This window comes from Gavia stellata, unplaced genomic scaffold (genome assembly GCF_030936135.1).
Source record: "Gavia stellata isolate bGavSte3 unplaced genomic scaffold, bGavSte3.hap2 HAP2_SCAFFOLD_44, whole genome shotgun sequence".
In the NCBI taxonomy this organism is placed as follows: domain Eukaryota; kingdom Metazoa; phylum Chordata; class Aves; order Gaviiformes; family Gaviidae; genus Gavia; species Gavia stellata.
The window spans coordinates 1,427,596-1,440,339 of NW_026777121.1; the positions used below are offsets into that span (position 1 = coordinate 1,427,596).

The 12,744-nt window shown below is 59.4% G+C and overlaps 2 protein-coding genes across 2 annotated transcripts; both read left to right on the forward strand.

Moving 5' to 3' along the window:
* Positions 1–1,452: 1,452 nt before the first annotated feature.
* LOC132321715 (acrosin-like) lies at positions 1,453–4,806 on the forward strand (the record flags this gene model as incomplete). Its single annotated transcript, XM_059835159.1, has 5 exons — positions 1,453–1,565; positions 1,906–2,192; positions 2,457–2,596; positions 3,083–3,332; positions 4,778–4,806. Coding segments are annotated over 5 exons (819 nt in total), but the record flags the coding sequence as incomplete, so codon positions are not given.
* Positions 4,807–7,054: 2,248 nt separating this feature from the next.
* Positions 7,055–9,110, forward strand: LOC132321762 (acrosin-like; the record flags this gene model as incomplete). The annotated part of the gene is made up of 4 exons (XM_059835200.1): positions 7,055–7,245; positions 7,586–7,866; positions 8,137–8,276; positions 8,763–9,110. Coding segments are annotated over 4 exons (960 nt in total), but the record flags the coding sequence as incomplete, so codon positions are not given.
* Between the last annotated feature and the right edge of the window lie 3,634 nt (positions 9,111–12,744).

The window sequence follows — 12,744 nt, forward strand, 5'->3', positions numbered from 1 at the left end:
GTGAGAAGCAGAAAAGGCCTTGACTCTGTGTAAGCACTGCTTAGCAGTAACTAAAACATCCCTGCTTTATCAACACTGTTTCCAGCACAAATCCAAAACACAGCCCCATACTAGCTACTAAGAAGAAAACTAACGCTACCCCAGCCAAAACCAGCACAATGGAGAATGGCGTGTGGTGCTGAGAGCGGGAGCATCCTTCTCTGGCTAGAGCCTAAAATTGCGTGTCCTTGGCCACGCGTACCAGGGGCCACAACTGCCCTTGTCGGTGTTGGCCCAGAACAGCAATGTAACTCATAGACAGCAAGGACAGGAAGCCTGCCAGAGGCTGTTGCTGTGGCTGACGTAGCCACGATGGCCTGTGCTGCGTCTGCGTTTCACGGGGCTTTGTGCCGGAAGGCTGACACTGCTTGGGTACGCCTGCCTTAGTTGGCTTGCACATCACTGCTTGCCTGCCACGGCTATAACCAGATTGGCTCTTCAATGCCCAGACATGTGCCTACTGCCTGGAGCAGTTCTGTTCTCTGGCGTATGCTTTTTGGGAAGGAGCTGGTGGCAAACGGCTGCAGGGAGCAGGGTGGCAGTGAACTTCCCAAAGAGGCTATGATGCCCCACTTGGTTTTTTCCTGCCAGCTGTTAGCAGGCAGTGCTCGGAGGCAGGCGCTGCTGCCTGCCACGGGGCCTGCACGCCTTCATCCCACAAGCACAGCATTCAGTGCTGGGTGTGGGGGGGGCGACTGTCGGGGGCGTCCGATGCCAGCTTCTGCCTCCCCTCCTGCTTGGAACCCCCCCATGTTGCCCCCCCTGCCCCGAGAGGCCACCACGCCCAGCACCCGGAACCAGCGACTCTGTGACATCAGCCCCGGGACCAAGGGCACCGCGGGCAACGCGAGTACTGCGGGCACTACGTCGTTTGCCGCGCTGGTGGCGACGAGCTCTCCGTGCTTGCAGCTGCCACGTGTTGCTGGCAGCGATGAATTTGCTCCGCCTCCTCGTCCTGCTGGCCCTGTGCGGGCCTGTGCACGGCACGTGGGACACCTGTGGGTAAGTAAGTGGCCCAAGGCTCCGGCAGGGAGCTTCGGCAACCCTTATGGGCTTCACTGGAGGGTGCCCGCTTGTCCCCCGTGGCCACGCCACAGCTTCCTGAACCCCACCTGGGAACTTCAGTTCCTTGCCAGCACCCACGCTGCTGGCACAACTGGCCTGCGGGGATAAAACAGAAACGGGGGCGGATGCACGCACGCCCCACGGGCTTCCCTGGCCTTGCTGTCCACGCAACGCCTTGTGGAGAGGGAAGACAGCTGACTCGTAGCCTGAAGAGCAGCAAGCCCTCCAGCAGGACAGTAATGAGGAGTTTCTGTTTCCAGAGGGACCTGCGGACTCCGGCCCATGGCTTCTCAGCACGGCGTGTCGCGCGTTGTGGGTGGCACAGATGCCCAGCCAGGGGCCTGGCCCTGGATCGTCAGCATCCAGGATCCCTGGAAAACAGGCACGGGGCATACATGCGGAGGGTCCCTCATCAGCCCACAGTGGGTCCTCACAGCAGCCCACTGCTTCATTGAGGCCAGGTAAGGGGAGGACCAGGGAACGCGGATATCCCCACAACACTAGCAGGTGCCCTGTCCGCAGCACCGCGTGCTACTGCCATCCCGTCTCCTTGCAGTCCGCCCAGTGCCTGGGTACTGCAGAGCCCAGCTGAGAGACTGCTCAGGAGAAGGCTGGGCTTGTGCCACTGCTTCCTAGCAGCCTCCAGCTCAACATTCCTTGTGCCTAAGGCGTGCCAGGGCACTCGCCCCCTCCCTAGCGCTGCTTGCCTCTCTCCCTTGCGGAGCAGAAGGCAGGGAACTGCAGGGCTGCTGCAGCACATGGCTCCGCTCCCTCTGACCCCTCTCTCCCTCTGCCTTCCAGGCACATCACCATGTGGCGCGTGGTGGTCGGGGCCACCCGGTTGACTCAGCTGGGCCCTGAGGCCCAAGTGCGCCATATCAAGCGGCTACTGGTTCACGAGCACTACAGTAACATCACGCAGAGGAACGACATCGCCCTGCTGGAACTGGACCAGCCTGTGCAGTGCAGCTACTCCATCCAGCTTGCCTGTGTGCCCGACGCCTCGCTGAGAGTGTCAGAGCTGACAGCCTGCTACGCCAGCGGCTGGGGTTCCACGACTGCAAGATGTGAGTTCCCAAAAAGTACTCGTGTCCTGAGCGCAAGCTTGGCACCCAGGGGAGACGGGTTGGGCTTCCTGAGAGCAGAGGCGAAAGCCAGAGTCAGGCTGCGGGGACGCATGCCTCTAGAGAGATGGGCCTGAGCCATTCCCCAAAGGGAGGCACAAGGGGACCACCGGTACAGTGCCTTCAAGGTGCAAAGCCAAGCCCTAGGGAAGGGCTTCACCCACACAGGGGAGGAGAAATGGCAACGAGCTGCCTGGTGTTAATTCCTCTCTGTGCTCGCAGCTGGAGGATCAACTGATGTCCTGCAGGAGGCCAAGGTCCGCCTCATTGATGTCAACCTCTGTAACAGCAGCGGGTGGTACAGAGGGGCCATCCACACCCACAACCTGTGTGCTGGCTACGCGCAGGGTGGCATCGACACCTGCCAGGTAGGAGCGTGCTACGAGTCAAGCCCCAGCAGCACAGGCAGCCCTCTCACAACCGTCCCACGCAGACCCCAGCGCGTGCTTTGCCTGGCAAGTCACCCTCCCACCGCTGGGTCCCCACCGCTGCTGGGGCTCACCTCCCCTTCCCCACCTGCAGCTCCTTGCCCAGTGCCCCCCTTGCCCCAGAGGCCTGCGACTCTGCCCACAAAGCCCATCCAGTGCTCTTGGCAGCACGCAGCTCCACATCCCAAGCCTGGAGCATGTGCGTTCCACACGTGAAGAAGGATCGCTGTGCAGAGAGGAGAGCGAGCCCTACCTTACAGGCCCACCACCCCCTCCCACACAAGCTCCTGTAGGCCCCGGCACCTGAGCGGGGCCTTTCTGTGCCGCAGAGCACAGCTCTGGCAGGTGCTGTGAGAGAGAAGGAGCCAGCCGTAGTGCTGACGGAGGCCACCCAACAACACCTTTGTCCTCTCTCCTCCGCTGCAGGGCGACAGCGGTGGTCCTCTCGTCTGCAAAGATAACAATGCAGACTACTTCTGGCTCGTTGGAGTCACCAGCTGGGGGAAAGGCTGCGCGAGAGCAAGACGGCCCGGAGTCTACACCTCCACGCAGCACTTTTACGACTGGATCCTGGCACAGATGGGACTGCGCCCAGCAGTATCGGCTACTCCAACGCCACAGCCAGGCTTCACCTCAAGCCCCTTTCAGAGGCCGAGACCGACACCAACTCAATTGGGCACGTTTACACCCTGCCCATTTCCACTCCAGAGGCTGGTGCAATTCTTTACTCGGGTGCAGGAGCTCCTGCAGTTCCTAAGGGGGACAAAGGCCTGAGCAGCAGGATGGACAGGATCCAGTGCAGCCGGCAGCGTACCACCGCCATTTCCTTGGCAGTGCTGAAGGGCTGAAGCTGACTCAGTTCTTCCAATAAAATTGCCAATTTTCACAGCTAACCGTGCTTCAGTCCGATTCAGTCTCCTGGGCAAGGCAAGGACTTCCACGCCCGGCGCCTGCAAAACGAGGCCGCAGGCAGTCAAGTAGGGCACAAAGGGCAAGAGCCACTCAAAAGGGCTGAAACCGTGCCTGGTCAGAGAGGAGGGTGCTCAGAGCCAGCGTGAGATGGAGAAGACTGGCACACTGTGGCTAGAACGAGGATAGGAAAAAAATGATGGGACATGCAGACGACTTTGGGGGTGTGCATTAAGGCACACAAGCTGCCGACTAGGGCCTGGCGTAAGCCTTAGCTCACTGAACGGCCTGTGCGAAACTCCTGAGCGTGACAAGAGAAATTGCTGACCGTAGCGAACAGACTGAGCAGCTGACAGGAGTTACAGTGCCATGAGGAAGAGCCAGATTTCACGGGTAGTTGAGGGGGATTGGTGTGAGAGGTGGCCCCACTTCACAGATAACTGAAGGGAGAGTTGGGTTCATTTTGGGGAGAGGAATCTGGCAGGGCCAGCAGTACCCAGGAAACCCCATCAGTAATGCCGTGGAAGTCCAAGGTGACCTAGCTAAGAGCACCTGCAACACCAAATCCGTTCACAGATGTAGCAAACCTGGGAGCAAGGGGGGAAAAAGAAGCAAGGGGCTAGGTCCCTTGTTTGGGAGGAGACAAGGGCAGAGAAAGAGGCGTTGAGGAAGATGAGGGGGATGTATAAGCACGGAAAATGGAGGGAAGGGGGTGGGGAATCAAGGAGCTAGGCGCACATAAGCCAACTTGTTTGCTTCTTTGACTCAGCCCAGCGCCTAATCCCCACAGTCCGCCCTACCTTCTTTCTGAGAGCGCTCCCAAATCCTTTTCTGTGTGGCCTCACTCTGTACCCAGTGGGGGGGTGGGGGGTGGGTCCAGGGGCCTGGCTGCTAGCAATGGCAGAAGGGAACTCTGGTCACAGGGACCCAGCGGTTGGAGACACCAAGTGTCTAGGGCCAGCTACTGGTGGGAGCACTGGCTGCGCGGGCAAGTTGCTCTTGAGCTTGAAGCTGGACTAGTTCACGAGCAAGAGGAGATACAGAGCTGGAAAGACCCAAAGTCTGTGCCAACCACTGGGTAAGTAGTTTGACATCCAGCCACGGATTTTAGTTGAACTTACTTCCCTTGCTAATATTTAAGGCACTGGGAGAAGGCTGGGCTTGTGCCACTGCTTTCTAGCAGCCTCCAGCTTGACATTCCTTGTGCCTAAGGCGTGCCAGGGCACTCGCACCATCCCTAGGGCTGCTTTCCCCTTTCCATTATGAAGCAGGAGGCAGGGAACTGCTGGGCTGCTGCAGCACATGGCTCCGTTTCCTCTGACCCCTCTCTCCCTCTGCCTTCCCGGCACATCACCATGTGGCACGTGGTGATCGGGGCCACCCGGTTGCCTCAGCTGGGCCCTGAGGCCCAAGTGTGCAATATCAAGCAGCTACTGGTTCACGAGCACTACAGTAACATCACGCAGAGGAACGACATCGCCCTGCTGGAACTGGACCGGCCAATGCCCTCTAGCCTCCAGGGACCTAGCCCCGCGCAGCAAATGCAACGCACGGGGCTGGCTCCTGCTTTCCTCCCGTGACTGCCCTGCACTCCAGCATGGGAGCAAGGCTCCACCATACAGCTCTAGAAGGTAGACTGAGGAGATGAGGCTGATACAGGATTTACCAAAGCCATGGATGTCGTGGTTTAACCCCAGCTGGCAACTAAGCACCACCCAGCCACTCGCTCACTCCCCCCAGGTGGGATGGGGGAGAGAATTGGAAGGGTAAAAGTGAGAAAACTCGCGGCTTGAGATAAAGACAGTTCAATAGGTGAAGCAAAAGCTGTGCAGGCAAGCAAAGCAAAACAAGGAATGCGTTCACTACTTCCCACCGGCAGGCAGGTGTTCAGCCATCTCCAGGAAAGCAGGGCTCCATCACGCGTAACGGCTACTTGGGAAGACAAATGCCATCACCCCGCACGTCCCCCCCTTCCTTCTTCTTCCCCCAGCTTTATATGCTGAGCATGACGTCATATGGTATGGAATATCCCTTTGGTCAGTGGGGGTCAGCTGTCCCAGCTGTGTCGCCTCCCAACTTTTTGTGCACCCCCAGCCTACTCGCTGGTGGGGCGGTGTGAGAAGCAGAAAAGGCCTTGACTCTGTGTAAGCACTGCTTAGCAGTAACTAAAACATCCCTGCTTTATCAACACTGTTTCCAGCACAAATCCAAAACACAGCCCCATACTAGCTACTAAGAAGAAAACTAACGCTACCCCAGCCAAAACCAGCACAATGGAGAATGGCGTGTGGTGCTGAGAGCGGGAGCATCCTTCTCTGGCTAGAGCCTAAAATTGCGTGTCCTTGGCCACGCGTACCAGGGGCCACAACTGCCCTTGTCGGTGTTGGCCCAGAACAGCAACGTAACTCATAGACAGCAAGGACAGGAAGCCTGCCAGAGGCTGTTGCTGTGGCTGACGTAGCCACGATGGCCTGTGCTGCGTCTGCGTTTCACGGGGCTTTGTGCCGGAAGGCTGACACTGCTTGGGTACGCCTGCCTTAGTTGGCTTGCACATCACTGCTTGCCTGCCGCGGCTATAACCAGATTGGCTCTTCAATGCCCAGACATGTGCCTACTGCCTGGAGCAGTTCTGTTCTCTGGCGTATGCTTTTTGGGAAGGAGCTGGTGGCAAACGGCTGCAGGGAGCAGGGTGGCAGTGAACTTCCCAAAGAGGCTATGATGCCCCACTTGGTTTTTTCCTGCCAGCTGTTAGCAGGCAGTGCTCGGAGGCAGGCGCTGCTGCCTGCCACGGGGCCTGCACGCCTTCATCCCACAAGCACAGCATTCAGTGCTGGGTGTGGGGGGGGCGACTGTCGGGGGCGTCCGATGCCAGCTTCTGCCTCCCCTCCTGCTTGGAACCCCCCCATGTTGCCCCCCCTGCCCCGAGAGGCCACCACGCCCAGCACCCGGAACCAGCGACTCTGTGACATCAGCCCCGGGACCAAGGGCACCGCGGGCAACACGAGTACTGCGGGCACTACGTCGTTTGCCGCGCTGGTGGCGACGAGCTCTCCGTGCTTGCAGCTGCCACGTGTTGCTGGCAGCGATGAATTTGCTCCGCCTCCTCGTCCTGCTGGCCCTGTGCGGGCCTGTGCACGGCACGTGGGACACCTGTGGGTAAGTAAGTGGCCCAAGGCTCCGGCAGGGAGCTTCGGCAACCCTTATGGGCTTCACTGGAGGGTGCCCGCTTGTCCCCCGTGGCCACGCCACAGCTTCCTGAACCCCACCTGGGAACTTCAGTTCCTTGCCAGCACCCACGCTGCTGGCACAACTGGCCTGCGGGGATAAAACAGAAACAGGGGCGGATGCACGCACGCCCCACGGGCTTCCCTGGCCTTGCTGTCCACGCAACGCCTTGTGGAGAGGGAAGACAGCTGACTCGTAGCCTGAAGAGCAGCAAGCCCTCGAGCAGGACAGTAATGAGGAGTTTCTGTTTCCAGAGGGACCTGCGGACTCCGGCCCATGGCTTCTCAGCACGGCGTGTCGCGCGTCGTGGGTGGCACAGATGCCCAGCCAGGGGCCTGGCCCTGGATCGTCAGCATCCAGGATCCCTGGAAAACAGGCACGGGGCATACATGCGGAGGGTCCCTCATCAGCCCACAGTGGGTCCTCACAGCAGCCCACTGCTTCATTGAGGCCAGGTAAGGGGAGGACCAGGGAACGCGGATATCCCCACAACACTAGCAGGTGCCCTGTCCGCAGCACCGCGTGCTACTGCCATCCCGTCTCCTTGCAGTCCGCCCAGTGCCTGGGTACTGCAGAGCCCAGCTGAGAGACTGCTCAGGAGAAGGCTGGGCTTGTGCCACTGCTTCCTAGCAGCCTCCAGCTCAACATTCCTTGTGCCTAAGGCGTGCCAGGGCACTCGCCCCCTCCCTAGCGCTGCTTGCCTCTCTCCCTTGCGGAGCAGAAGGCAGGGAACTGCAGGGCTGCTGCAGCACATGGCTCCGCTCCCTCTGACCCCTCTCTCCCTCTGCCTTCCAGGCACATCACCATGTGGCGCGTGGTGGTCGGGGCCACCCGGTTGACTCAGCTGGGCCCTGAGGCCCAAGTGCGCACTATCAAGCGGCTACTGGTTCACGAGCACTACAGTAACATCACGCAGAGGAACGACATCGCCCTGCTGGAACTGGACCAGCCTGTGCAGTGCAGCTACTCCATCCAGCTTGCCTGTGTGCCCGACGCCTCGCTGAGAGTGTCAGAGCTGACAACCTGCTACGCCAGCGGCTGGGGTTCCACGACTGCAAGATGTGAGTTCCCAAAAAGTACTCGTGTCCTGAGCGCAAGCTTGGCACGCAGGGGAGACGGGTTGGGCTTCCTGAGAGCAGAGGCGAAAGCCAGAGTCAGGCTGCGGGGACGCATGCCTCTAGAGAGATGGGCCTGAGCCATTCCCCAAAGGGAGGCACAAGGGGACCACCGGTACAGTGCCTTCAAGGTGCAAAGCCAAGCCCTAGGGAAGGGCTTCACCCACACAGGGGAGGAGAAATGGCAACGAGCTGCCTGGTGTTAATTCCTCTCTGTGCTCGCAGCTGGAGGATCAACTGATGTCCTGCAGGAGGCCAAGGTCCGCCTCATTGATGTCAACCTCTGTAACAGCAGCGGGTGGTACAGAGGGGCCATCCACACCCACAACCTGTGTGCTGGCTACGCGCAGGGTGGCATCGACACCTGCCAGGTAGGAGCGTGCTACGAGTCAAGCCCCAGCAGCACAGGCAGCCCTCTCACAACCGTCCCACGCAGACCCCAGCGCGTGCTTTGCCTGGCAAGTCACCCTCCCACCGCTGGGTCCCCACCGCTGCTGGGGCTCACCTCCCCTTCCCCACCTGCAGCTCCTTGCCCAGTGCCCCCCTTGCCCCAGAGGCCTGCGACTCTGCCCACAAAGCCCATCCAGTGCTCTTGGCAGCACGCAGCTCCACATCCCAAGCCTGGAGCATGTGCGTTCCACACGTGAAGAAGGATCGCTGTGCAGAGAGGAGAGAGAGCCCTACCTTACAGGCCCACCACCCCCTCCCACACAAGCTCCTGTAGGCCCCGGCACCTGAGCGGGGCCTTTCTGTGCCGCAGAGCACAGCTCTGGCAGGTGCTGTGAGAGAGAAGGAGCCAGCCGTAGTGCTGACGGAGGCCACCCAACAACACCTTTGTCCTCTCTCCTCCGCTGCAGGGCGACAGCGGTGGTCCTCTCGTCTGCAAAGATAACAATGCAGACTACTTCTGGCTCGTTGGAGTCACCAGCTGGGGGAAAGGCTGCGCGAGAGCAAGACGGCCCGGAGTCTACACCTCCACGCAGCACTTTTACGACTGGATCCTGGCACAGATGGGACTGCGCCCAGCAGTATCGGCTACTCCAACGCCACAGCCAGGCTTCACCTCAAGCCCCTTTCAGAGGCCGAGACCGATACCAACTCAATTGGGCACGTTTACACCCTGCCCATTTCCACTCCAGAGGCTGGTGCAATTCTTTACTCGGGTGCAGGAGCTCCTGCAGTTCCTAAGGGGGACAAAGGCCTGAGCAGCAGGATGGACAGGATCCAGTGCAGCCGGCAGCGTACCACCGCCATTTCCTTGGCAGTGCTGAAGGGCTGAAGGTGACTCAGTTCTTCCAATAAAATTGCCAATTTTCACAGCTAACCGTGCTTCAGTCCGATTCAGTCTCCCGGGCAAGGCAAGGACTTCCACGCCCGGCGCCTGCAAAACGAGGCCGCAGGCAGTCAAGTAGGGCACAAAGGGAAAGAGCCACTCAAAAGGGCTGAAACCGTGCCTGGTCAGAGAGGAGGGTGCTCAGAGCCAGCGTGAGATGGAGAAGACTGGCACACTGTGGCTAGAACGAGGATAGGGAAAAAATGATGGGACATGCAGACGACTTTGGGGGTGTGCATTAAGGCACACAAGCTGCCGACTAGGGCCTGGCGTAAGCCTTAGCTCACTGAACGGCCTGTGCGAAACTCCTGAGCGTGACAAGAGAAATTGCTGACCGTAGCGAACAGACTGAGCAGCTGACAGGAGTTACAGTGCCATGAGGAAGAGCCAGATTTCACGGGTAGTTGAGGGGGATTGATGGGAGAGGTGGCCCCACTTCACAGATAACTGAAGGGAGAGTTGGGCTCATTTTGGGGAGAGGAATCTGGCAGGGCCAGCAGTACCCAGGAAACCCCATCAGTAATGCCGTGGAAGTCCAAGGTGACCTAGCTAAGAGCACCTGCAACACCAAATCCGTTCACAGATGTAGCAAACCTGGGAGCAAGGGGGGAAAAAGAAGCAAGGGGCTAGGTCCCTTGTTTGGGAGGAGACAAGGGCAGAGAAAGAGGCGTTGAGGAAGATGAGGGGGATGTATAAGCACGGAAAATGGAGGGAAGGGGGTGGGGAATCAAGGAGCTAGGTGCACATAAGCCAACTTGTTTGCTTCTTTGACTCAGCCCAGCGCCTAATCCCCACAGTCCGTCCCACCTTCTTTCTGAGAGCGCTCCCAAATCCTTTTCTGTGTGGCCTCACTCTGTACCCAGTGGGGGGGTGGGGGGTGGGTCCAGGGGCCTGGCTGCTAGCAATGGCAGAAGGGAACTCTGGTCACAGGGACCCAGCGGTTGGAGACACCAAGTGTCTAGGGCCAGCTACTGGTGGGAGCACTGGCTGCGCGGGCAAGTTGCTCTTGAGCTTGAAGCTGGGCTAGTTCATGAGCAAGAGGAGATACAGAGCTGGAAAGACCCAAGGTCTGTGCCAACCACTGGGTAAGTAGTTTGACATCCAGCCACGGATTTTAGTGGAACTTACTTCCCTTGCTAATATTTAAGGCACTGGGAGAAGGCTGGGATGTGCCACTGCTTTCTAGCAGCCTCCAGCTCGACATTCCTTGTGCCTAAGGCGTGCCAGGGCACTCGCACCCTCCCTAGGGCTGCTTTCCCCTTTCCATTATGAAGCAGGAGGCAGGGAACTGCTGGGCTGCTGCAGCACATGGCTCCGCTCCCTCTGACCCCTCTCTCCCTCTGCCTTCCTGGCACATCACCATGTGGCACGTGGTGATCGGGGCCACCCGGTTGACTCAGCTGGGCCCTGAGGCCCAAGTGCGCAATATCAAGCGGCTACTGGTTCACGAGCACTACAGTAACATCACGCAGAGGAACGACATCGCCCTGCTGGAACCGGACCGGCCAATGCCCTCTAGCCTCCAGGGACCTAGCCCCGCGCAGCAAACGCAACACACGGGGCTGGCTCCTGCTTTCCTCCCGTGACTGCCCTGCACTCCAGCATGGGAGCAAGGCTCCACCATACAGCTCTAGAAGGTAGACTGAGGAGATGAGGCTGATACAGGATTTACCAAAGCCATGGATGTCGTGGTTTAACCCCAGTTGGCAACTAAGCACCACCCAGCCACTCGCTCACTCCCCCCGGGTGGGATGGGGGAGAGAATTGGAAGGGTAAAAGTGAGAAAACTCGCGGCTTGAGATAAAGACAGTTCAATAGGTGAAGCAAAAGCTGCGCAGGCAAGCAAAGCAAAACAAGGAATGCGTTCACTACTTCCCACCGGCAGGCAGGTGTTCAGCCATCTCCAGGAAAGCAGGGCTCCATCACGCGTAACGGCTACTTGGGAAGACAAATGCCATCACCCCGCACGTCCCCCCCTTCCTTCTTCTTCCCCCAGCTTTCTATGCTGAGCATGACGTCCTATGGTATGGAATATCCCTTTGGTCAGTTGGGGTCAGCTGTCCCAGCTGTGTCGCCTCCCAACTTTTTGTGCACCCCCAGCCTACTCGCTGGTGGGGCGGTGTGAGAAGCAGAAAAGCCCTTGACTCTGTGTAAGCACTGCTTAGCAGTAACTAAAACATCCCTGCTTTATCAACACTGTTTCCAGCACAAATCCAAAACACAGCCCCATACTAGCTACTAAGAAGAAAACTAACGCTACCCCAGCCAAAACCAGCACAATGGAGAATGGCGTGTGGTGCTGAGAGCGGGAGCATCCTTCTCTGGCTAGAGCCTAAAATTGCGTGTCCTTGGCCACGCGTACCAGGGGCCACAACTGCCCTTGTCGGTGTTGGCCCAGAACAGCAACGTAACTCATAGACAGCAAGGACAGGAAGCCTGCCAGAGGCTGTTGCTGTGGCTGACGTAGCCACGATGGCCTGTGCTGCGTCTGCGTTTCACGGGGCTTTGTGCCGGAAGGCTGACACTGCTTGGGTACGCCTGCCTTAGTTGGCTTGCACATCACTGCTTGCCTGCCGCGGCTATAACCAGATTGGCTCTTCAATGCCCAGACGTGTGCCTAGTGCCTGGAGCAGTTCTGTTCTCTGGCGTATGCTTTTTGGGAAGGAGCTGCTGGCAAACGGCTGCAGGGAGCAGGGTGGCAGTGAACTTCCCAAAGAGGCTATGATGCCCCACTTGGTTTTTTCCTGCCAGCTGTTAGCAGGCAGTGCTCGGAGGCAGGCGCTGCTGCCTGCCACGGGGCCTGCACGCCTTCATCCCACAAGCACAGCATTCAGTGCTGGGTGCGGGGGGAGCGACTGTCGGGGGCGTCCGATGCCAGCTTCTGCCTCCCCTCCTGCTTGGAACCCCCCCATGTTGCCCCCCCTGCCCCGAGAGGCCACCACGCCCAGCACCCGGAACCAGCGACTCTGTGACATCAGCCCCGGGACCAAGGGCACCGCGGGCAACGCGAGTACTGCGGGCACTACGTCGTTTGCCGCGCTGGTGGCGACGAGCTCTCCGTGCTTGCAGCTGCCACGTGTTGCTGGCAGCGATGAATTTGCTCCGCCTCCTCGTCTTGCTGGCCCTGTGCGGGCCTGCGCACGGCACGTGGGACACCTGTGGGTAAGTAAGTGGCCCAAGGCTCCGGCAGGGAGCTTCGGCAACCCTTATGGGCTTCACTGGAGGGTGCCCGCTTGTCCCCCGTGGCCACGCCACAGCTTCCTGAACCCCACCTGGGAACTTCAGTTCCTTGCCAGCACCCACGCTGCTGGCACAACTGGCCTGCGGGGATAAAACAGAAACGGGGGCGGATGCACGCACGCCCCACGGGCTTCCCTGGCCTTGCTGTCCACGCAACGCCTTGTGGAGAGGGAAGACAGCTGACTCGTAGCCTGAAGAGCAGCAAGCCCTCGAGCAGGACAGTAATGAGGAGTTTCTGTTTCCAGAGGGACCTGCGGACTCCGGCC